At 49.1% G+C, this 25,851-nt stretch overlaps 1 protein-coding gene across 2 annotated transcripts in view; it reads right to left on the bottom strand.

Annotated features, from left to right (window-relative positions):
* LOC138681972 (collagen alpha-1(II) chain-like) overlaps positions 1 to 25,851 on the bottom strand; it is a 99,824-nt gene that overhangs the window by 57,371 nt on the left and 16,602 nt on the right. For both annotated transcript variants that reach the window (XM_069770534.1, XM_069770535.1), the window contains exons 2-6: positions 5,867 to 6,014; positions 4,938 to 5,096; positions 4,196 to 4,391; positions 2,394 to 2,537; positions 544 to 585 (exon numbers count right to left, since the gene is read on the bottom strand). In XM_069770534.1, coding sequence (XP_069626635.1) covers positions 544 to 585; positions 2,394 to 2,537; positions 4,196 to 4,391; positions 4,938 to 5,096; positions 5,867 to 6,014 — 689 coding nt within the window. The remainder of the gene's footprint in view (positions 1 to 543; positions 586 to 2,393; positions 2,538 to 4,195; positions 4,392 to 4,937; positions 5,097 to 5,866; positions 6,015 to 25,851) is intronic.

Here is a 25,851-nt window from a genome sequence, read left to right as displayed (position 1 = left end):
CCTTCCCACCTCCTCAGCGATGGCAAGCGGCAGCAGCGAGTCCTCCCCAGGCAGGCATCATGTCCCACGCGTGGGCAGAAGCAGCAATCATCCAGCCTCCTCCTTTTTCCTGTACCATGCAGAGACCTGCCACCCTGCTAACATCACTGTTTCCTTCCCTCCAAGAAAATCCAGCTGCAGCCAGGCTTGCAGGCAGATCCACAAATACCTCTGGGCATGCAGTGGCCTCATCCATCTCATCACCACCTTCACCAAGCCACCCCTCTTGGGCTCAGTGCAAATGCTCAGGAAGGTCATCTAAACTCACCTTGGCCTCCACCAGCTCTGAGATGTGTCAAGTTACATTCAAACCATTAAAGAGAGGTATTGCAATAAAGAAAATAATAAATAGTAGCCTTGCCTGGGTATTTTGGCTTTTTACCCAATTGCTCATTAGAGCAACTCCTTTCCCCAGGAGACGTTATGGTGGCGAGACATACCAGAGGGACATGGGGAGGGGAGTTCCCTGCATGTACCTCCTGCAGCAATGCAGGAGAGCCATACCTGAGCAGAGGAGTCCTGGATTTCATTGGTTTCTTCTGGCACCTAGACAGTTGGAGAGAGAAAGAGGAAAAATATCACTGCCCAAGGACCTGCACTGGCTTAAGCCTGTGCTTACTGTTGGCTCCAGGATTGAAAAGTGCACTGCCTCCGACTGCACGGGGAGCATCCAGGGAATGAATGCACACTGGGAACCAGTCATTCATAGCAATGTGAGGGAATAACTTTTAATTAAACCTCTCAAGTTTGGGGTGGTTTTTGCAGTTTCTCTTGTTTTTGAAGCTAACCGGTCCTGAGGAAGGCCAGCAAGGGATGGAAACAGGTGTGATGTGGGGCAGAATTATCCTGTGGGTTCCAAATTGCAGTCAACTTACTGATGCTTAAAATAAAACCTCCTCCCTGCTGAGTAAGCCACTGGAGCCATTCAGGTGAGTGCTCCAGGCCTACAGAGCACAGGATAATACAGATATTAAGAGCAGGTTAAGAGGAACCCATCACCCTGCAGTCTCAGAGGACACATCCTTTAGCTTTTAAGTCAGAGATTTGTTCTTCTTAGCTCTAGGGAGCAAGTCCAACTTATCTCAGAGCTACAGCCAGTACCTAAGGGCTGTCAGCATGAGACATGCCAGCTATCATTTTGGGGATGACCATGGGTTACACTTGCTGGAAACTCAGACACACCGATCTCCCTTAGAGCAGGCAGACAGCCAGCGTGACCCACTCTGCATTACATACTCTGCCTTCTCTGCATTTACTCCCTGGCAAAGCCAGCTCCTAGTTAATTCCTCATCATGAGGGCTTTTCCTAAAATCCTCCTCTTAAAACACCACAGAAATTGATGCAGCCCATCCTGGGGAATGGAGAAATTACTGCCGGGCTGCTCCAGGAGCAGGGAGAGGCAGGGGCAGCAGCACCAGCTGGGTGTCACCACTCCCTCCTTGCTGCCCGGGCACGCCAGCACCAGGGTGCCGGAGGAAGGAAACATTGGGCAGGACCCAGACAGGGCAGATGCCCCATCCCACACCCAGTTCCCTCCCCTGACACTACCCTCTCCCAAAAGCTCTCCCAGCTCCTCACTAAACCAGCAGAAAAGGGTATTACACATGGGACGTTCGTGCCAAATGCTGACATTAGGCACTTGCCTCTTCAGCAAGCCTTTTCCAGGCAGCTACAAAGCCCTTCTAGATACCCGGCCTAGAGAGATGAGATGTCTCCCTGGGCCAACTCCAGCTCCTGAGGAAAGCCTGGGTGCTTCACGTCTTTGGGGATTTACTATGCGATCTGGGCCTTTTGGTGCAGACAAAACATTGCTGAACACTGTAATAAGGGTAAAATCCACAAAACTTCCATTTTCCAGCAATGCTGACAAAACAGAGGAGACAACCTTTGAAAGGACAATGCACCAAAGGGTGCAATGGGGTGATCTTGCTGGGAGCGAGCAAGGGTTTCAAAGTGATATACAATTCCCAAGCACAGTTTTCAGCCCCTCCCAAAAGCAAAGCTCCAGCTGCAGCATTACTCAAAAGCTACTCAAAACTTTCCTGTCTTAAACATATGAGCACATACAGTCATACACACACCCAGGCTTTCTTTGGCTCAGAAACTCTCCCTTTAACTCATTCTGCCTTTGCACCAAACCCATCTATGATTTGAAGGGAGGGTTTGGATGGTAAAAGAACCACCACCCCATGGGCTGGCCACCATCGCCTCCTTGCATCTCAACTCAAACTGGAGACCCAAGTACTTCCAGGCTGCATTAATGCCCTGGGTTGGTCCTTTCATCTGAATCGTGTTATGCCAAAGCAAAGCATGGGCCAGCAATACCCAGATTTGTCAGCTGCCCTCAGCCACACCTCTGGCCAGGCTGGTGAGAGCTCCCGTGGGGAACTGAAGCGGTTGAGGTTGAAGGAGTGCATGCATGTCGAGTTGTAGCTGTGGCAGTGCTCGCTGGCAGCTGCTGGGTCTCCCATCATGAAGGTCAGTTGCTGTAGAGCACCCTGGGGAGGAAGAGACACAGAAACCATAGTTTACCCACATGCTTCCTCCAGAGGAGAGGGAAAGGTCTGGGAGGCAAGGAGCGGGGGGGTGGGGAGGGGGTCTCTAGCCTCTCAATATGCAGGGACTTCTTTACAGGATGGTTTAGGCAATCAACATTCACTCCACATCTTCAAGAGCTGGATGCAAAGATCCTGGGAACAAAGACTAAGGGCCAGCAAGGCACAAGCTATTCCTGAGTTAAACAACAGTGTGGATTCCAGAGGTGATAAGCACGCTACAGGATCAGACCCTTACTATTCACCTCCAAAAGACCATCCTCCCCAGCCCAGCCTGAGCAGTACCCCAGTGCAGGGGCAGTACCAAAAGGGAACCCTCAACAGGCTGACAACTGCGTGCCTGCAGGCAGCAAAGGCTTGCAACTCCACATCACCTCCCTGCAGACCTAGGCCCTCCAGCTCTCAGCGAGGCAGCAAGGACTGCTTGGCTGGGTGCTGCATGGCAGCAGGGAGCTGCTCTTGTACTGCAAAGACCCTGCTGAAAACAAGGGTGCATGAGGAGAGAGACCAAATGGAAAATATTGTGTACAGGAGAGGACTTAGAAGAGAATAAAGCATGATATTGGACTCCCAGCACAGACCACCAGACAGAGGAGGGATGGAGGTAGATATACAGAGATGCCTGTTTGTCTGCATAATGCAAAACATCAACTTCCAAGGTTCTGCAGTTGTCAAAATCAAAACTGATTCAAAAAGGTCTTCCCTGCCTTACTAGGCTGCCTTCACATTTCCTCCATTAAGCTCAGGGTGACTGAAATAATTAGCTAGCAACACAGTACCACTGATGCTTGGGCAGCTTTTCTGCGTGACCCAACTATCCAGAGGGAACATCTGAGCCAGCTCTGTCCACCCAGTGGTCCTCTGCTACCTCCCAGCAGCAGCAAATGCAGAAAGGAGTGTGTCTGACCTGCCAGCTGATCTCTTCACTAAACGAGTTGAAATCTTCCTCCCTAGGCTGGAGGTGCAGCTGGGCAGCCCACTATAAACCAGGGACAAGGAGAGCGCTACACCACAGAAATGGAGAAGAGCTTCAGGTTGATGACACAAACCAGGGGCTGCTCTCAGAAATGTCACTTGGGCTTTTTCTGTAAGAGCTAGATCTGTTTGATGCCCTCAGTTTCTGTGTATGCGTTTAACTATCAGATATGTTTCAACACAAAGCCTGACAGCCTTTGAATTTATGAGGCATTTTAATAAGGCATCTACTTTGACCCGCTGGGAATCCTTTGCTTGTAAAGTCCTCAGAGCAGGGACTTTATCTTCAACACGTGCATGGGACAAGCTCCCCGGCCAAATGCTTTGCATGCTGACTGCACAGATGACTTCTGTACACAGTACAAGTCATGGTCAACAAGAGAGGATGAGTGTACATCTGTAACCTAGAGGTCTACTGCTGACCTGACTGCTGGCACTTGTGTTGTCCTGACCCAACAGCAAGCGCTTCGCACAATTCAAAGCCTTTGCAAAGCTCACCCTCCCCAACTGTAAAAATACATGGTGTGTTTTAGGAAGAGAAGGCAACGGACTCCTTCAGAGGGAGCTGCAACCTCACTTCATGCAACCAGAACAGATCATGTCCTCAAATACAGCCCAGCTCTCACCTTAAAGGGGATCTCAAAGGACTCGATCAGGCCTCCAACGATGATCAGCCCCTCAGTGTTCACTCCCATCCCAAAATAATTGGACCAGCTCACTCTGTCCACCAGCCGGCAGTCCACATGCAACTCCAGCCTCTCCAAGGAGATGCCGAGAGCAACTTGGTGCCAGTGCCCATCGCCAAGAAAGGAAACTGGGAACCTGCATGCCCCAGAGGGGAAAAGGGAAGAGACGCAACATGAAACTTAGGTCCCACACCTTATGCAGGACCAGGCTTCACCCTTACCAACTCCCAGGGTCCCTCATATGTACATCCTTAGTGCAGATGCAAAGGACAGTACTAGAGAAATTAAGTCTACCTTATTGTCACAAGTAAGCACCATCACTTCTCTTCCAGCATGGGAATGCTATTTCTATCCAATGGACCAGTTGAGCTGTTTGGGAAATTATTGGTATTTGTGTGTCTCCCCACTTGATTTATCCCCAGGTATTTGAACCTTTTTGTTCTTTGCTTTGTTTTCCAGATCTGCATCATTTTGAAAGAGGAGTTAGACAGTGACTACCTGTGCAGTCATGCTACCAGGTCTGAAGGACCATCACCCAGGTGGGGGGACAAAACCTTGTTTCAGCTGAGGTGGGGTCAGAGCAGCACTGCTCAAAACCTATAGCAGAAAACCCTAACTCTGGCCTTGGGAACAGAAAAGGCAGCATGAAAAGGCAGAAAAAAGCACCTGAGCTGGAACTTACTCATAGTGTCTCCTCCTTGCAGTGACAAAGACCAAGGCGTATGGGTTAATCCTGATCTGGAAGAGCACGTGGCTCCGATGGCTAAGGATGGTCACTAGGCTGGTGTCCTCCTTCAGCGAGTACCTGAGCTTCATCAGCACACTCAGCTCATCTGCAAACCTAGCAGAAAGAAGCAATGCATGGCATCCTGCAAGCAGCTGCTGTATCACCATGAACTGCCCTCTTAGGACAAAAAAACCAAGTCACAGCACAAATGAACTGAGAACAAAAAAAATTGAAAACCAAGAGCAAACAATCATTCAAGTTGTAAGGTCAGGTACTCAAAAAGAAGCAGCCAGGCCAAAATTAGCCATGCCCATATAACTTTCATGCATCCCTCTCAGGTGCAATCTCAGGACATGCTTATGTGGCTGTGCATGATTTTCCATGGGACTCCTGCTCTGCCCACTGCTGAGATTGGATAGTAACCCTGTTACAAGCAGCTCTTCAATGCTGCCTTCTCTCACCATGTCCAGTGTTCTTGTCCACAGCAAGCTACAGCCCCATATCAAGTACAGCAAAGGTCCAACTTGGTCTAGGCCTCCACAGACCAGTGCTTTAGTATCAAGCAATGCTGATGGATATGGCTGTGCCGTCTCTCTTGCTCTCTCCAGTTATGTGCTGGAGCAGAGAGGTCTTCCTGATGGGAACACCAAGAAAACACATTCCTGGAAATGGTCAGTCAAGCACTGTGTTAATGTGTCTTCCCTGCACACGACCAAGAAAGATGGAAGAAAGGGAAGAAGCACTGAGCTCAGACTACAGAGTGGATGTGCTATCTTTGTGTCATTATGGAATGGGGTCTTAAAGTAACCCCTCAACCCAACAAGCACGCATGAGATGATTTTGGGCACCACCATCCCAACCCCATCCCCCTGAAGGCAGCCTACCTGTCCCCAAACGCCTCCCTTGTAGGGATGTTGAGCGTAGCATACTGCCCAATCTCCAGGATGCTGCAGTTGGCTTCATCATAGCCAAAGGAAATATTGCTGAGGTCCTGCGCATGGGAAGTAATTTTGTCCAGCAAGTTCACTTCATCTGCATTGGGGGAGAAGAAAGAGATGCTCAAAAGCTGAAATACCTTTGCTACAGGGCTCTGCTCTTTTTGTTCTTCCTATTAGACAACAGACAAAACCCCCCAGGAAGAAGAGCATACAGTTTGGGGAAATTAAAATAATTCACAAATTCAGTAAACTCAGACCAAAACAAACATTTAGATAACCTCAGCAGCAGCCAGGTGATATTTTTGAAACAGAATACATGTTTCAAGGCCAGTGTCCCAAAGACATGAAGGGCCATTCCTACCCCAGCAGTGGTGGTACCTTTATGACCATATAGTTGGGATGCTCAGGACTGTAAAGCAGAGGATGGGACACAACTGTTCTAAACCACAAGTCCTGAATCAGCAGCATACAGAAAATCCTGCTCAGTCCTTTCTCAAGCTTCCTTGTTGATGTTTGTCCAATTTCACCAAAGAATTGGACCAAGGAGGGGCGTCCCTCACTGTGGTGGGTGTCCTGACCAGACCACGGGGACAGTCCCCTCTGCCCAAAGCAGGGTTCATCTCTATGACAAGGTCAGGAGCTCCATCGGGAGCTGTTCTTCACACAATACCCCTTTCCCAGCAGGTGAAAGGCTCACTTTCAGAACTCTGCTGTGAACATGGAGGATGATTTGAATTGGGTGAAAGCCCCTGGTGTGGGCTATTTGGCAGCACTATCACTTCAGTCTGATGATATTTTAACCTCCTTGGTGAACAGAGACATTCCCTTTCCAAGTTCATTCTTTAACTAAAGAATCCTTCAACTACAGAAATACCTGAACAAAAAAATTGTTTAAAACCACAAGGTTTCTTGTTCCCCTCCATTAGCAAAAAAATATTGCAGACATCTGGCTCTACTCAGGCACATTGCTTCTACCTCCAAAACATCTACAACCAGGTTCCTCCTTTCTTGTCCTCCCTTTATGCTGCTGGGCAGTGTGGCAATAACCCTGCCAGCTGCAAGGGGCAGGGACAAAGGACAGAATCCAGGGCAGCACCCCATGGGCCCAGCCTTGCAGGAGGGGTCTGGATCACTCCAGACCCACAGCCCCCTTGACTGGGAGGGCCTGGACAATCCCACTTGATGACTTGTCAACAGGAATCCTGCCATCTGCACTAGCAGCTGCCATCACTTGGGAGGCATCCAGCCTCTGCATTCACCCTAATTCCCACTGTCGATGAGGTGCGAGATTTATTTGAGGGCAGATGAACAGCCTCAGGCATGCTGCAGCCTGACAGGAGATATACACACCATATAGATCCGCTGCTCTGGAAAATAACAAATCAATTGAGCAGAAAGCTGCTTTGATCCTGTTCAGATGCTAACATAGCAGTCCTGCCACCATCTCCTCAGAAGATTTTTCAAGGGAAAGAGCTCTGTGCTGGGAAGGAGGGGAGGGAATGGGGTCCTGCAGGAGATGCAGCCATTTGTGGTCACTTGGGATTTCACCTGGTATTTCCCCAGCTCCCCACATGGTCACAGCATTGACATGTTCCCGGGCAACTCTCAGCTCAGCAACATGAACATGCAACAGCCTTCAGCAGCAGGAACATTGCAAAAATGGTACCAAGCCAGATAGGGTGCAGGGCTGAGCCCCTCAGAGACTTGAACAGTCATAAACCCTGAAATGGCATTGAGTCAGCAGAGTATATCGGCCTTGCAAGTTTTGTGCGTGCACAGCATGGTGAATTAACCTGAGACCAAACACAGCTGACGGGAAAAAAATATCAGGAATGTTTGTCCCTTCTCATTCCCAAGCAGTTTTGGGAGGTGATTTCCCAGCTGTGGACACCAATGTATGTGCCAAGACCTGCACATTCCATCTCCAGGGGCTGCAGCCCTCATCACCAATCAGCTTTGCTGGTCATTACAGGCAGACAAGTGTGAATTCAGTGGATTCTATCAGGTGAAGGGCCTTTCTACACAAGCTGCAGCTGGGCACTTGGTACTAGAAATAACACGCCTACATGGAAGTTTTCCTGGGCAGAGTATGGCCTTAACACACAACTTGAGCATTTGCTGATTGTTAAAACCATGGTCCATGACAACATGTACATCTAGGGTTAAAGTTAAGCATGTGCTTGGTGCTTTCCCAAATAAAGTAGCAGAGACTCCTCTCTCCCCTTGGCCTAAGAACTGGAGTTAGCTGGAAAGCAATCCCAGGGGCAGGGCTACACCAGCAGTTTTAAACAGCCAGGGTTGGCGTTTGCCTCTAGACCCCTCGCCAACTCCAAAATAAGAATTTGGCATAAAAGAAAAACAGAATTAGGAGTAAAATTAATGAGATCTCCTAAGGCCCAGGCAAGGGGACAGGTAGGAAGCACAACCCGTCAAAGCCGAGGGAGCAGGCGTCCACAGCATGGAGCACCAGCAGACATTGCACCTACCAGCCAAGCAAGAGACAAGCTGATCCCACTGTATGCCCGGAGCAACCCCAGCTCTGACAGAGGAGCTATGCACTGCTGCAGCCATCAGAGCCTGAACATCACAGGAAGGATTTAATTGTGTTCCCATCTCTATGAACACCTCTCCACATGTTTGCATGCACACTGGGAACAGCAGAGCGAAAGCTGAGCACAGCCACCCCATGGCCCCCGCACGATGCAGGCAGTTCAGAGGATGATGCCAAAGTTCTACTGGAGACAAGCCAGGACGACCAAACAACAACAGGTCATTTCAGTCTCCAGAGAGGGTCAGCACTCAAACCCCAGCAATCAGCTGCGCAGTTATATCCCAGGCAGATCAGCCACTACAAACACCAGTCTCCTCTCTCCGACTTCCCCTATAAGCCAAAAGAGAAATGTTGATATAAATGATGTGCCTCTCCAACACCAGCTTTCACTCAGAGCTGGGGAAGCTGGAAAGCAGATGCCCTGCTGTTTTACCAGCTCCAGATTGCAGCTCTGCACTGCATTTTCTTCCCACTCCCTGTTCTCCAGAAGCAGCTTCCCATGTATTTATTTTAGCCACATCTGGTTAGTTTTTGTGCCATTGGGATAAGCCAGTAGGGCCTCAGAAACGCCTGCAGCAGAAACCAATGCTGCATGAGCCAGCAAAGCAACAGAAGGGATTGATCTACTACAGACACTTCGAAGAGCATCTTGCTGCGGTAGCTGTGGGCTCATGGCACTGCACTCTCATCCTGGGGCAGAAGCTGTTGCACAGCGAGGTTGTTTACGACACTGGATTTAGTGCTCAACCAGCCTCAACACCAAAGCTTTTGTTTGCAACTTCTCCCCAGGATTAACCAAGGGTCAGCTCTCCATCCTGACACTGCTGGGTTTCTGTTTTTTTACAAGAACATCATGGATTTACTTTAGATTTCAAAGCAGGTTTATTTTCTCTCTTTGCTTTAACCTCTGGGAACAGACATGCTGCTTCTCAAGGACATAGATTACCTGTGGAAGTGATTCTCAGCTGCAGGATGTGAGTCACCAGCTATCAGAGATCAGGGTCAGAGCCTTTCTGGGAGCAGATTAATGCCAGACAGGTGGATGCTAAGGATGCAGTGAGTGCACTCACTGCAGCAGCCAGAGTCAGGAATGGGACAGACCATACATGTGGTACTGTAATTCTATGTTTTCTTTACAAAAAAAAAAAAAGTTTCCTCATGACCTTTCAGCTTTCCTAGGGCTCAGGTGCCTAATCCCCACAGGCATTCACCCCACTGCCTTGCTTCACAGCCAGGCTTCCCCATCTCCTTCCAGTGGCCACCAGTGAGCAGCTCTGCTCACAAACACTCTTTCTACCACTGCTGAGCAACCTTCACCACCAGCATGCTCCTACCTCCACCCTGGAGGCAATGCTGCCCAGGACCCCAGAGGCAGGGCTCACACCAAGCTGTGCTCACAGCCCAGCTGTGTTCGCATCGGGCTCTAGACTTGAGTTCTTCCTTGCCCATCTGCAGAAAAGCCAGGCAAGACTGCCCACAGTGCACATGCAGGCTATCCAGCATACCAAACTAACATTTTTGTTATTCAACCTCAAACCAAAAGCCTGCAGAATGGCTATTTCTATGCTGGAAAGGAGATTCCTGGAGTTCAACAGCTGCTGCCAAATTCAGCTTGCCTCCAGGCTCCTAAAGCAGCACGGGAATCTTCCCAGGCAGCCCAGTGCCAGGGAGACTTGTGCATGGGCCAACCTCAGCAAGGACAAGCACCGGCCAGTGGAGCCAGAGCCAAGAACACGGCATCCCAAGCTGAAGTTAACCAGCAGTCTTCAGGGTGCCAGCCATGTTTGGGGAGAAACGCGTTCAAGGACGGGAAGCACAGCAGTCAGTGCAAAGGGGGACACCTATAAAAAGCTACTAGAGATAGAACATGGAACTGTTGAATCACACCCCGTGAACCCACTGTGGTGCTTGGTGTTGTGTCACGAGCTCTCTGCCTCCAAGAGCCCAGAAACTGTACCAAGAGAAACAGCTAGACTGACCTTGTGTTTTAGCATAGGTGTCCCAGCAATCCTAAGCTCAGGCTAGAGGAGAAAACCAGCAGAGCCTTGCAAAGTTCAGCGAGAGAAGATGCATCCTCCAATTATCAGCAGTGTGCCCTGGACCATCATTGCCTCCGCTGCCTTGGTCTGAGCACACCAGTGCACTTTAAGACATGGTTATTTAAAAAACTATGAGTTCTTGTTTGTTTCTTTTGTAAAAAAGCTAAACAGTAAATAATAAAAAAAAAAAGACGCATCACTTTTTCAAAATCAAGTCACTTAGAAAAACACATAGAAGGAGGGATTAAAGACTTCACTCCACCACTCTGAGAAGTTATAAACAGATTCCAGCTCAAATATTAAGCACACAAAAAGCACCAGCATGTCTAGGATAAAGGAGAAATGAAGGCAGAGGGGTCTGCATGTGCCCCTGCACTGTTCAGTGCTGGGGACTTTGTCAATGTACCTGCATCAGACCATAAGCTCCATATCTTCAATAGAGGGTTTTCCTGCCCTCATCAGTCTTTTGGCCCCACCCAGAGTTAAAATTCCCAAGGAACAAGAGGAGAAACAGGAAACACAGGCAATGCTCTGGTCAGACTGGGCACCTAGAGGACAACCCCAAAGGTAAATCCATCCTTCAAGAAGGAGGAGAGGCAGATAGGGAACCTTGCAGAGAGGGATTGTGGTCACCCTGCAAGGCCAACTGGGAACATGCCTGGTGTACAGGCGTCCACCAGCCTGGCTTGGGCAGTGGAGAGGGAAGGTGGCAGGGAGCACCGAGGGCCAGCAGGCAGTGCCTTGCCTTGCTTACAGGCACAGTCCCAGCGGTGGCAAACACAACAGGCAGAACCAGCCACTGGTAACAGGGTCCACAGGCAGCCCCAGGCAAAGCTAGCCATCAATCAAGTCCAGGGTCCTCCATGGAGGACAGTCAAGTGCAAAGGGAGACACAGGCAGAAGCTGGTCTGGAAACAAGGCTGTGGTGCGGGTGTGAAGTCCATCCAAGAGACAGAGACAAAGAAGGGACAAGAGACAAACATACAAGGCATCCTACCAGGAGACAAGCTACATCCAGCACAGGTCCACAGTCCATCCAGGAGACAAAGCCAGAGGCAGGACTAGAAGCAAACACCCTACACCATAGCTTAGAGAAGAGCTGAGGCTACAGGGCTGAACTTAAATGGGGCTCCTGGGATGAGGGCGTGGGTGGAGGTCCCAGGTGAGGCTGGTCAAGGCCATTAAGGCCCATTAGTGTTCTCAGGGACCAGATAGGGTTCAGTAGTGGTCCTCCACCACCCCACCTGATCCCTTGGGCTTCATCCCAGAGGAAGGTGTTCCTTAGGAGGGCACCCCAGGTTGCAGATACAGAAAAGTGACTGTGTGTGCTTTCCTCTAGCTTGTACACACATGTGAAGCTTATACTCAGCTTTACGTTCTCCCCAAAGGACGGAAATGAGGGAAAAGGAAATTATATTCAGCAACGTAAAACATAATTGGAGCCCTAGGAGAGCTCGTAACAGGATCTGTCAGACTGAGTCACTTCCCCTGGATGCAGCATCACTGGTTGGGACCTGAAATAACTAGGCTTGGCAAGCCCTGAGGACAACCCCAGAGGACAGCCCTGGTGCTTGCTGGCTGGGGAATAGAACAAATGACCTAACGGGTCTTTTCTCCCTCTAATTTCTGAGCGCCTCATGAAAATGTCCTGCCAGAAGTCTGCTTAGAATCACAGGCCATGCACTTCAAACTCTGAATTAGAGAGGCTTGTGCATCACAGATAGAATTTAATAATAGGCTGTCTGCATTAAGTGATGGAAAAAGAGGACTTTATACTGGGGAAAGGGTTTCCTGGCACCTCACACCACTACATTAGCACAGGCATGGTTCATAGCCAAGCACTCAAAACAAGACAGCACTTCCAAAACACTGATGCCCCTTCACTCCCCTCTTGACGGCTCACACTCCTCCACCCTTTGCCTCTTGAAAGACATTCTCAGGCTTGGAGGTTGTGCCTGACCTTCTCTGAACCAAGGGGACCCAAGATGGCAGCTTCATATTTATTTGGACTTGCCTGATGACTCTGCGCATTGGGTGGACAAAGTCAAAGACACCTTGGTAGTGTTGTGTTTGCAGGACATCAACCCTCCAGCAGCTCTTCCTGCTTCTCTTTCTATCCTAGCATTGCCTGTAACCTAAATAATGTCCATGGCAGCCAACCATGTCACCTCCTGTGCCACATTTGTTTCCTACTGTTCCCGTTTCCCTTGTCACCTAATAATTTCTTTTTAAGAGTAACACCACAAGCCACACGAGACGAGGTTTAAGCCAAAGCGCACACAGCTCGCGGTGATGGACCTGCATTCAGAGGGTTATGCAACAGGATTTCAACCTTTGCCTCCCTGCTCCGGAGAGCAGAGATAATTTGGTTTTGACCCAGTGGCTGCAAGTTGATGGGGACAGAGCCAAAGCAGGAAGAAAAAGAAAAAGCACATTTCTCACGGAGAACGTTGTACCTATTAGTGGAAGAGTGAATGCAACCACCGACCCACAGAGAGGACAGAAAATTTCAGGGAAGCGAAACCTTTTCAGAAGAAAGAGCTAGCGGTACACACTGTTTAGACAGGAAAAATGCGAGTGCAGGCTTCTTTTCAAGCTCATTACGCAGATCTGCAGGTGTGCTGCCGCTCCTTTGTACAGGCCCAGCATGGGGGGCTCTGCCAGGATGGGGATGGGGCTTTTGGGGACAAAGTCTGGGGAGGAGGAAGGGCTGCTGGAAGTCAAGGATGACCCTGAATAAGGATACGCTGGCTACAAAAAAAAGTAGGCCAAGTGATAGAAAAAGAAGAGAGCCTGCAAAAGAGCTTTCAGGAGAAGAGCAATGGGATCAGGAAAGCAAAGAGTTTACGAGTTGCTAAACCCACAATGGGAATAATGGAACCAAAATGGCCACAGGAGTGCGGATGTGGGCTTGGCGGCATTTCAGCCTTCAGCTTCATCGTCCTCATCAGGTCTCCTCTCTGCAAATCCCAACTGCCCAAGCCATGAGATGGTGTGAAAATCTCATCCCATTAACTGAAGGAGTATGTTTCCTGCCCTCTGGGGACAGGGAAAGGCTTTGCAAACATGGAGCAAATCAATATCCCGACAGCTGAGAAACAAGAGTCCGAAGACCCTTTTGAAGGAGGTGCTGGGAGGGGCTGGAAGGAAAGCGCACAATGGCTAGCTGCTCTGCCAGATTTGGTGGCCTCAGCTGTGTTGTTTTTTGGTTTTTTTTTTTTCTTTTTCATAAGAAGAAAACAAAAAAGAAGCCACTTCTAACCTTCCCAGGACATGTACTGAGACATCGTGCAGAGCTCCTCAACCATCTTCCTGAGCAACCAAGAGAGTTAACCTTAACCCAAAGCTCCTGGTCTCTAGGAAAATGCTGTGGGGTGCTACAGTTCAGCCCAGCCTTGCACAGCCCTCACCTCCTGCGCCACACGCACACCCTGGTGTGTTTCCTATCCCCTGTTCTCCACGTATCCTCCCCAGTTCCTCCTTTCTCTGCTCTGTGCATGCATGTCCTGTCCCCTCCTGGACTACTGACAGCAAATGCTTTTGGGCTGAGCTCAAACCCTCACTTTACTCAAGCCAAACACTGTGGAACTGATGTTTTATCTATATTCGGGGCTTAGTAGGTTTAGCTAGAGGGGTATTTTTAAATGGATTTCATTTAAACCTGTGCAAATCCCTGCACAGCCACTCTTCAATCTGTTCAAGTCTGCCTCACAGCAATTAAACTTAATTACTGAATTACAGTGAATCAGCATAAACCAGATTTGAATTGGTCTACAACGCCTATACAGCGGATTCTGTGGGATTAATTTAAAAACTACTAAAAAACATACTGGTAACACTTGTGTGAGGCTGAGTGGGGACAAGTCCCAAAAACATTGGCCCTCACTGTCGTTAGTAAATAAGCTTCTCTTTGTTGCTCCATTGTCAAAGTAAATTAATGGCAAATTCTACAAACTATCGCACTCCAGGGGCTTGTTTCCAGCATCAGCTTTCCAAGAGCCTCCCTCTCTGTTGTTTTGTTTTATAGGGTTGGAAGACACGCACGTAAATACGCACAAAGCCACTGGAGAAAAGCAACGAAGGGATGATCACGAAAACCTCCTCTGGGTGGGATGGTCAGCGCTAAGCAGGGCAGCCCACGGCACAGCCAGAGTTTGTACCCCTGATTTTCAGCACCCTCTCGTGCTGATGGAGACCACATGCATGTTGGTGTGCACGCACAGCCCACCCCCACCCCCATCCTCCACCCCAAGCTCCCGTGGACAAGCCTTGTCTGGATTTGACAGACTTCAAGGTCAGGACCACAGGGAGGTCCCTCCAGCCCCCATCCCTGGCTCCAACAGCAGATGCTTGCAGGGGAGGAGAGGAAGAGGGCAGGAACAGAGCAAGTCTTTCCTGCTGTTTCCTCCCAGCTCCCTGCAGCGTAAGGATTTGCTGAGCCAAAGGCAGCGTCCGTGTTGGCAGCCACTGGCAGGGACTTGAGGTCAAGTCTCTCCTGTTCTGGGGAGCACTGGAGGATACTTCTGCTCAGCTGGCTGTGCTACCCAAGAGATCCCTGGGCACACAGAGCTTTCATTCTCTCCCTTTTGAGCTTTCACGGTGTTTTCTGAAGTCTTTCATTCCTCCTAAGGCAGAATGGGATGACTTTTAAAATCTCAGCAACGTGTTGTGGGGGTAGGAAAGCTAGCTGTAGCACAGCAGCGCACAAGCAGCCCCTTTGCAGGCTACGCTCTCTGAGCAGCGGTAGGAAGGGAAGGAGGTGGAAGGGTTTGGTTTACCTCCTAACTCCCCTTTCTTCACCAAATGGCAGGAGGATCAGCAAAATATACACCAGAAGCTACAAAACTGAAGTGAAGAGGTAGAGGTGAGTAAGGCAGAAAGATTTCTTACAAAAGGAAATGCAATTTCAGAGTTTTGGAATGAAGCAACAGTTTGATGGGAAATGTCTACTTTTGAAATACCTTGGTCCCCTTCTTCTCTATTACAAGTTGATCTTCACTAATGTTTCTCCAGCTTACCCTCCCATTGTCTTAGAGTAGTTATTTTAAAGTCTGGCAGAGGCTCAGTCTGAGCTATTATTTCAACAATGTTGAAAGTGTCTTGAGTAACAAGGGAAACGGTCGGGTTAGTATTATCTTCCGCTACAGACATACACATCTGGGAGACATTACAGCCTGAGAAAATAAAAATAAATATGTCCAGGGATCCCATCCTGGGAATTCCTCTCGTTTCAGCAAATAAGAGCTTGGTGCACCCCAAAACAAAATCCTTCCTCCAAACTCCCTGCTCCTGCTCCTTCCACTAGTGATGAATCGGTTCATTTGGTTTAGTCTAACAGCATTTTTAAACTGTACGTGTAACGTCATCCAAGGCTGAAAAACTGAAGCTTAAACCTGATATCATTGGCAATGTGCAAGGCAAGCCAGATCTAAGGCGAGATGCCCAGATGTTAGTCACTGGTGAAAGGCAACCAGAAAGAGTCTGATCGTGTGCCAGCAGCCATCTGTCACACTGCGAAAAAGCACACGTTGGCTCAGGATCTCTGCGACTCCTGTTTTCCAAGTCAAAATCAAATTATCAAAAAACTGCGGGAAAGTAGCAGCAGTAAAGCAGTGAAAGGTCCTTTGTGCTTTCAGACCCAGGGGACGTTATGTTCAAACACCAGAGCTGCCCCGTCTGGTCAGACACCAGCACCTGCAAGTGCAGCTTCATTTCTGGTAGTGGTCACAGCTGGAGGGAGCAACAGCACATCTGCCCAGATGGCATAAGAAAGAGTCTCAGGTTAACTTAAACCTGTGCAGACTACACCGATGAGCATCCACACACCCTCCATGTGGGACCAGGGCTTGTGCTGTCCCCAGCTATATACACAAGTCCTTGCCAACTGAGATCCCCAGGAAAATGTACACAATGTATTTCCTTAAGCATCCAAATGGATGCTACTTCACAACCTGCTTTGCTCAAGCAGATCTACCTATGTAGTGGCTCACCCTAATGATTTGACATGTTACCCAGGTTTCCATTTCCATTTCCACATGATCATGCGTAAATCAATTTTTCTTTTGTACAAGTGGAGAAATGAAGCAGAGCTAATCTGTGGAGGCACTGTGAGGATATGTGTGTTGAGATAAGTAGGATGTACATGTGCATATGCTAGCCGAAAGGAAGGATCAGAGAATTAGCTGCCCTGGAAGCTCTTGCCTGTCTTCTCCTGTGTCATATCCTCCCTGCTCCCTCGAGACCTCATGTGTAAAGCAGTGATCTCTTACACCCCAGCTAAAGCAATACATGCTGCAGCTTTTAACCACAACAACCCCACCATTCAGTCCTTGCATTGACCAAACTCACTGCTATTTTCTTCGCTGCAGCCAAAAAAATCAGAGCGTGTTTTCCCTAACTTGGCTGATTTTCACCTCTCAAACTCTGCTGCCAGCAGATCTGAGGGGCAGGAGTCTTTGGCAGAGCTAGAGAGGCGCAGGCAAAAGGGCAACCTCCATATGAGCCAGAGATATCCAGAGAGCATCCTTCCAAAGCTTTCACCCTTCGTGTGCTCGGAGCTCCTTTGCAGAGCTGCCTGCTCTGCTCCTAACATCAAGCTCTGGCAATTGCAACCCTCTCCCTCTGCTGGGTCTCAGTGTATTCATGACAAACGTGTTTTATCAACCTCCCTGCAGCGGCCCAGAAGACTAATTGGCTGGGGGAACATGAGGGAGTCAGATAGCTTCATTTTCCAAGCTTGATAAGAGCCGATGACTTCACTTGGGGAGAAATCATATAATGCAACTGTAAAGGTCTGGCTCAGGTCACTCTCACTTCACTCACCTAGGAAATACCTTGTTATTGCATCCCTGTAAGATGAGCTGGAGAATAGGCAAAGATCCTGCCCAGAATTTACTGTGCCCTTGGCCTCATGCCCTCCAGCCCATGACACTCCATGTACCATCACATGCACACACATGCATGGAGCTGGCAAATTCACACTTAGAACCATTTTGACTCATACGAATTCACAAGTTCGGGGGTGACAAGAGGCTGGAGCAGTAAACCGCAGAGACTTTGCAACAAACTTCTCTGCGGTGAGCACAAGACTCCAGTGTTTGTGATGGTAGATTGTGCCCCAGCCAGAAACCCCTCAGGGTGGGGGGCCAGGATGCTCATCGGCATCTGCTTTCACATTTAAAGCTCTGTTTCCAGCATGCCAGTCTGCAGAGAAAACCTTAAAAACATCACCCCAGAGTAATCAATGGTCCCGAAAGCACAGGACAAACATGACAGCTACATCCACAAAGCTGGATGCACACCAGTGCTGCCCATCCCATGGGCCTGGCTTTGGAGAGAAGTTGGCACTCAGGGAAGAGAGCTTGAGGGCAAAAGCCAGGGGACACGCAGGGGACATGGGGCCGGACACGAGGCTGCCAGGGACATGCTCCCGCACTGTGCCAAGCACGGTAGGCAGAGAGCCAGGGCCCCAGGCTCATCCGGGCTCCTGGGCATGGTCTGCTGCCTGCCAGGCTCCTCCAGCCACCCGCCTGGCAGCAATGGGACCGGGGACGCTTCATGGGAGCTTGTGGGAGACTCGAGGTCTCAACTGCTGGCAGGGAAAGGCAACTCCTGTCCGCTTTTCTCAAGAGCATGGGGTCTATTTCAGGAGACTCCCTATTGCACAAGCATCTGGCAAACCTCTTACCTCTGTCCAAACCCATCCTAACTCAGGGAAACTCTTAGCCATGCCTTCATTCAGCAGGGCCAATTTTCCCCTTTAAAGAATAGCTACAGGTCAGCGCATGGTTTACCTTAGCTAAAATACAGCCACTTCATGCTGCAATTAATCACTTTGGAGATACTAGCATTTCCCGCAAAGCAGCAAAGGTCCCATGTCAAGGGAGAGGGGACAGACAGACGCTGCTCCCGTGAGCCTATGCCTGCCACCGCCCTGGGCTGTGGGAGCTGGATCTGCCTGAGCTGAGCCTTGCCATTGTGCCTTGCAAGTGCCTTTACCAGCTCCTGTTACTCAGCGTATGACTAATGCCCAAACCGAAATTAGTACCGTGCACTTCATTAAAGGGAATGTTTTCCACTGCAGGCAAGTGAAGTGCACAGTGCTTTGCAGGGATCTATTTCTGCTTCCTTTGCTTTTAGATATGCTGTTGAAAGGGTCAGTGCTCAGAGTCTGACCTGGCGTTAAAATTCATTTGATCGGGAACAATGTTCTGGAGGCTGTATCTAGCTACCACACATTGTCTGCCCTGGGGGATATGCAGAAACGGAGCAGGAATGGGAGAGAGAAAGAAGCACAAGAGCCTCATGCACCAGCAACAGCACAGCCTGGGGCAGAGCAGGGCAGGAGCAACAGTCCCGACCTTTCCCTCATGCTCCCTTCAACACAGCTCACAAGAATAAAGAAAAAATTAAAAACGAGTGTTTCCCAGACTAACAAGCTGACATTTCACAGCCAAAAAGCACTCTGATTTTCACCTCAGGCAAAACATGTGCACATTTGTGATTCATTCCACACTCGTGGCTGCCAATTTTCCTGCACAAACTATTGAATTGTTGCGGTTTCAACCTTTACTCAACTCCTGAATGCTCCTCCAAGTTCTTTATGCTCGGCATTTCGCACAGCTACTCACCTCCCCCCCTCCACTGGTATTTTTAAACCCAAAGTATGTTTGCGTCCCCATGAGCCTTCAAATTTCATGGCAAGCTGGTCGATGCCATGAGCTGCTGCTTTCCCAGGCATCGGGGCCACCTGCAGGGCCAGGGACCCTGAGACCTCCAAGCAAAAAAATCTCTTCTTGTTTCACCAAAGCCTCATGGGTCAGGTTGAGTCCATAATGCTTGAACCACAGTTCAGAAGGCTCTGGGCAAACAAACATAAACCAGGATTTCCTTCACATGGAAAGAAGTTGTCCAACCCCAAACTGTGCTGGAGGCACCACTTTACCACCCCCCAGGAGGGGCTGACCCTCTCAGAGCTCCCTCAGCAGACATTCATCCACCACAGTTCCCCAAGTCCCAAGGCTGAGCCCTGGCTCACCATGGCCAGATCCTGGGCAGAGGAGGCTCTGCAGGCAGTGAGCTTGGCTGAGGATGGGCACGGATGCTCCACTGGGACTGTAGATGCCTCCTGCAACTTCATTTAGGGATGAGTTCCCAAGGAGGACACACACAGCACATGGGCATAGGTTAACCTCTACGGTTGTCAGCCTTTATGCAAAAGCCCATTGCTGGATGTGGAGATCTCCACCCATTTTCTCCCCAGCATTCAAAATCCTCTTCCTCCCTGTGAAAAGCATCCTGTCCAAAGGCTGTTTCATGCCGACTCCTGTATTTTCTACTTCTAAAGCTGCATTGGAGCATCCTTCCCACTAATAATGTCTTCCCAGCTCAAATGAAGTTTTCCTTTCTCTCCATTTCTTTATTAACCTAGAAAATTTCCCAGGGAGAAAACCAGAATTTCTTATGCAGAAGAACCTGGAGGAAAATCTCTCTTTTCCCACCAAAAAACGGTTTTCAAGCCTTTCTTATTCATCATAAGCAAAGCTGAGAAAGGCAGAGGTCACACACGCTCACCCATGCATGCTGCCTCTGCACAGCCATCTCAGATAAGCGTGCAGATTTTGGGAGAGCCCCAGACACAGAGTTGACAAGTCTTGGTTTAACAGCAGGGATATATCTGCCTTGCAAAAAAAATGTGCTCTTCATTCCTCCTGCTGCCTTTGTGCGGGAAAAACACATTCATTAAAGATGCACTACTTCTCTGAACAGATGACACTGAGAAAATGCTGGATTTGGGATGTGGGGGAGGTCTCAGGGTTAAACAAAATTGCTGGAAGGAAATCGGTGTCAAACAGAAAACTTTCCCAATATTTGAGTTTAAAAAAAAAAAAAAAAAAGGAAAATGAGTCATTTTGAGTCAGCCTAGAAATGAAGGGTTTCATCTTTGTCTGTGGATGAGTTACCTCTTTCTTATTTTATTCAGTGCAAGTTACCTTTAGTCAACTAAAACACAGACAGCTGTTTTGAAAATGAAAGTTTGTTTTTAAGCCTCTGAGATGTCAGGACATTTCCAAAAAAAACCCAAACCACCCAAAATCTTTCTTTACAAAACACAGGAAAACCAACTGTTTTAAAGGTTTTGAATTTCACTCCCACTTCTCAATTTGAAATCATTCACACAACTAGACCCAGTTTCAGTAGCTGCTCCATCCACCCCCTTTCTCACCACATGCACCAAGTCACTGAGACACACCTCTCTACTGGCAGCTCAGCTTCAGGCTCCACCAAGTCCATCAAGGTCCATCAAAGCAGATCCCTAAGCCCACCCTCCCTCAACTTCACTGTTCCTTTACCTGGAAGCAGCCAACCTGAAAACATCCCCAAATATAGTCATCTTCTGTGTAGACGTATCTTCTGATTTAGTGCCTCAGCACCATGGCTGGTAACCTCTATGGCAAATACTTTGCTACAAGTCTATTCTACCTCACTTTCAAATCACCTCTAGTACAACGTACTCTGGAGTGGTGAAGAGGACCACTCAAATTACCATCTTTATAGATGCACACAGGTTGGAAGACACCAGAACTCCTCTAGTCCTCTACTATGAATGTCACCCATAACCCACACTGGTATCTCTCCAGCTTCACTGAAGTGAGCAGTACATTACACTACTGCCCTGCCACCCCTGTGTAATGATTAAAAAGAAGAAGAAAAGCTAGACCCATGAGCTAACTTTCCAGAATGAAAAAGAAGGGCTTGCTAAACTAAAACAATATATCTCATAGTGCTCCAAAAGTGCCAGGAATTATTTTTTAAGCCATATACTGTATCCAGTATCACAGTGGGAGAAATCCTTTTGGTGGAAGTTTTCAAGGTTTCTTTTTCCAAGACATTAAAGCATTCCCAGCTTGTGAAAAACTATCTTTGCCACCTGGCCTTGCATCTTACTGCTGGCAAGTAAGATAGCCACAACAAATTGCAGATCAGGGGGGTTTTACATGGTTCCTGGGAGTGACCTTGCAAAGGGTCTGGGCTCTGCAAGCTGCTGAAGAGATGCCCACCCTCGGCAACGTGGAGCTAGCAGCAGTGAAGCTTAAGGTCTCAGCCAATACGGACCAGCCTTCGTGGGAAAACTGGGAGCAGGGTGAGGATGGTGTTCAAGGCCAGGTTGGATGGGGCTTTGAGCAACCTGGTCTACTGGAAGGTGTCCCTGCCCATGGCAGGGGGGTTGGAACTACATGATCATTAAGGTCCCTTCCAAGCCAAACCATTCTATGATCCTGTGATAGGGAGGGAAAAGCTTTATTGCTGGAACGGGGCTGGTCAGGGCAGTCTGCTGGACCCATCTACACGGGCACATCTGTCTAGGTACTGTGTGGAGGAGTTGGAGTGGCAGGACACTTTCAGGCACCTGCACAGCATCCCTGTGGGACAGGCAAACCCCTACGTCTTTGCACAGCTCCCGGGCCAGGGAGGGTCAATGTCCATGTCCAGCATCTGCAGCTGACTCGGGAAAGGCAACCCCCTGTTTCCTAACCCTAGGCTCCACCATTTTTTCTTCCCAGGGATGTGCTGAGGAAGCCCAGATCTCCACAGAACACATGTCCAGCACAGGCACAAGCAGCCAAAGTATCCAACAACAGTGCCTTTGCAGAGAGCATGGTCCCAAGGGAGGAGAGGATTTAAGAAACTGGGATCCCATAGGACCTAAATGGCCTACACTTCCAAAAACGTTCTCCACATCTCACTTGTGAGTTCCTTAGACATGGACAACACTCTGCTACAGCACAGCTCTGCTCCTCTAGGCTCTCCCAAAGCATCCCTAATAAGGAGCAACTCTACAAAGGTACAACAAATACTTCCCTGAGGCTGGTGTGCTGCAGACACCACGGGATGGTTGCTCTTGCTCTCCACACCTGTATTTCCTAAGGGCAGAGAACATTACTTCCCTGTCAGCAATACCTGGTAGATTTATTCACCGAGCAACGTGCAGATTGCTGTAAGCACAATTCTCGCAGGGCTTCTCCAAACTAACTGGGGTGAGTGTGTTTTCAAGCCATCAGATTAAATGTCCTAGAGATTGCTGTAGCAGTCTCTCATGCTGGGCTTGCAGCAGTGCTTCCAGCCTTTGCAGCACATTGTGGTGCTCCGTGAGCAGCAGGACTACATGAAGAAGTGACTTTGCTTCTTTTTTTTCTAGTTTGGAAGCGAAGCAAACAAAAAAATAATGTAAAAACTGGAATTGGCTTGAACTGCTGTACCTTTCCCACCAAACCTCCAGCAAAATAAATACTTCAAGGAATCAGCTTAGCCCTAAATACTTAATTATATTCATTCACTATAAAATCTGAAAAACATAGAGCCAAATCACAGGCCTACAAAGTCAACGGAGCTGTTCCTGCCACAGCCCAGGGACCAGAACACTGCCTTAAGATGTGGGACAACCAGCGTCATATACCTCATCTCCCTAAAATATTTGATTCCTACATTTCAAGAGCCTGCCCTACCCTCCTGTTATCACTGCCTTAAGGTACAGTGAGACAGACTGCATACAGCTACGACTGCACAGTGAAATGCAGTCAGGACCTGCAAGAGCTGGGCTGTCACTGGAGAAGGGATTGGCCAGCGCTGGGCAGCTCTGTGGACACTAATACCTCCTGGAGAAGGAGCAATGGGCAGTTACTTTTCTACAGAAAACCACAGAGGAAGGGCACAGGGAAGGAGACATGACTGCCAGTCCTGGTCGAGGTCTAGGGAGACCCATGTCATGGTGTTCAGCAGCAAACTGTCAATCAAGCTAAAGACAAACCCTGGCTGGGGTCTGGGGGTCCTTGAGGAGCTACAGATGAAGCTTTGCTCTGCTCAGCTGCAGAAGGAGCTACAAAAGTGACAAATCCAGGGCATCACTTCAAACGCAACAGCAACCATCACCCAGAGATGTCAGTAATCTCCTGGTTATTGCACCGTGCTTTGAGCAAGCAGTTCTTGTGCTCTCTTTGATATGGCAACTGTTGATGCTACAGGCTTCAAAAAAGACAACTACTCTCCTACACGCTTATCCACTTTCAGGTTTGAGATTAGAAGAAAAATCTACTCATTTATCCAAGCAGAGCAACATGCATCTCTTTATGCTGTGGAAAACCTTGATGCCCATCCCTTTCTCCTTGGCAGTCAACTCTCCTCTAAAGGCACGGGTGTAAAGCAGCAGTAATGGACCAAGACCTCACCGTGCACAACCCCATCAAACAGAGGGGCCTTCTTCAGGCTGCTTACGAGCCAGGGCTTGAGCTGCATTAACCCCTGCTCTCTGCAGCAATGTTTGTACACTGGTATTAAGAAAGAGAGGGAAAAAAAAGGGGGGGGGGGGGGAAGCAATTGATAGGAGTGAGCTGGTTCCTGGTTGGCTCAAGCCCTCTCCAAGCAGGGAGGAAGGGGCAAGGACAGTCCCACGCTGGTTCTGCACATCAGCCAGGCTCTGGCTGTTTTATCAGGCCATTTATCTCAGTTACTTCCAGTCCTATTCTGTTTCCAATCAGCGTCCCCTACCCACATGGCCTGGGCCCTGTGGGAATTCCAGTAAAAGCCTGAAAGGAATATAAAAATGAAACAAAAACACATTCAGGGAGATTAAAGCAGAGGAAAGGCAACTGTGTACTGTGAAAAGGAGCAGGGTTCATTTTCTCGCATCTTCCCGGGTGGAGAGAGCCTGGGGGAGTGCTCGGGGAGGCTCAGCCCGGGGATGGGGCTCCTGATGGCCAGCACCAGCCAGGAGGGCACCTCGATGCTGCAGCCAGATTTGAGTGAAGGAATTATTCCACTGCTCAGGGAGACGTGAGTGTGCTGCACGTGTACTCCACAAGCACAGAGCACGCCTACAAGCCAGAGCACGTCTGCCACCGTACCGTGAGTCACAGTCACATGCAGGAGGGAGCCCAGGGCCAGGGGCCTCTCTGTCATTTAAGATTCACAAGTCGGGAGCAAATCTTCATGCAGATTATGAGAGGTTGCTTGAAAATTAGCTCTGCCATCCTTGCACCTCTTTAAAGACAGAAGTGTGCAGTGGGGACCTCCATGCTTCCCGTCTCCTTCAGAGAGGAAGGCTGAAAAGGGCTCCCTTGGGACAACATTAGCCCGTACTCTACCGAGCTGCAGCAGAGACGTGTTCACAACATGCTTCTGCAAACTGTTTCTGAAGGGGGAAAATAAACATAGCAAATAAAAAAAGCAACGCACAAGTTATTTTAATTAGGATCAGGAAGGCATTTCAGGGTGAATGACCCAAACATCCCCACTTACTGTGCTTTAGCTTTCACTGCAGAGCAGTCTTGGACCGCACAAACAGACGCCTTTCTAGTGACTCTAAGCCAGAAGAAATGCTGTGGAGGACATTTCATGTTCTCCAACATGGAAAGTATCCTGTGGACCGAAAATCCAGGACCAGTCCAAGGTAAAAACCACAGAGCCCATATAGAGTGGATATAGGGGCCTTAGACTTGCTGCTCTGTGGATCTGCTTTTGGTAGAACACGCTACTTACTGACGCAGACAAAGACTTAACGCTCCAGCTGCTGGACTCATTAACAGCTCTGAATCTCTCTTTAATTAACCTTCCTGAGCCTCACAGCTATAGAGAAAAGCTTGGAAAACCTGACTGCGAATGGTTCAAGCACAAAAAGTTGAATGCAAAGGTTCAGAGGTGATTTTTATTTAACCTTCTAAAACCTGATTATTTTTTTTTTTCTTTTTTAAAGCCAGGAGTTTATTATCCCATCCAGAAAACCATCCAGGTTACCTCTACCCCCAGGAGGAAGCTGTTGCCCATCCACCACATCCCAGCCCTGATGAAAGCTTCCATCTCCCCACAACACTACGACCAGGGTTGGTCTGGCCAGCCCCGCAGCAACTCCTGTGCCAGTCCCTGCTTGCTCCTGCCCAGCCCCAAGACCTCCTCTCTGACAGTAGCAAACACACTCACAGGTTGGCCCCACAGATGAAGATGTGGGAACTCGCATCTGCAGTGAACCATCCTAGAGAGAAACATCGCCTTCCCCTGCAGAGACACCTCCAGAGAGTGGTTCTGGGTGAGGAACAGCCCTGGGCAGACCCCCCCAGCTCACAGCAATTGCTGAGATCATGATCCAACCTCTCCCTGCCCAAAGCACCTCTGCTGCCGTGCTACAAAGCGCAGGGGTGCCTCGGCTCCCAGCTGCTCCTTGTCCAGCGCTGGCCATTGGAAGCATCTCAGGGACCTCCTGGCTCTGTGGATGGATGAATCATCCCCAACACCCCAGAATCACCCAGGGACAAGGGGGAACCTCTTTTCCTCTTCCCCCTGCATTGGCA

The sequence above is a fragment of the Haliaeetus albicilla genome, chromosome 26 (assembly GCF_947461875.1).
Source record: "Haliaeetus albicilla chromosome 26, bHalAlb1.1, whole genome shotgun sequence".
NCBI lineage: Eukaryota > Metazoa > Chordata > Aves > Accipitriformes > Accipitridae > Haliaeetus > Haliaeetus albicilla.
The sequence above is the reverse complement of the archived record's forward strand: the minus strand, read 5'-3'. Positions and strand labels throughout refer to the sequence as shown.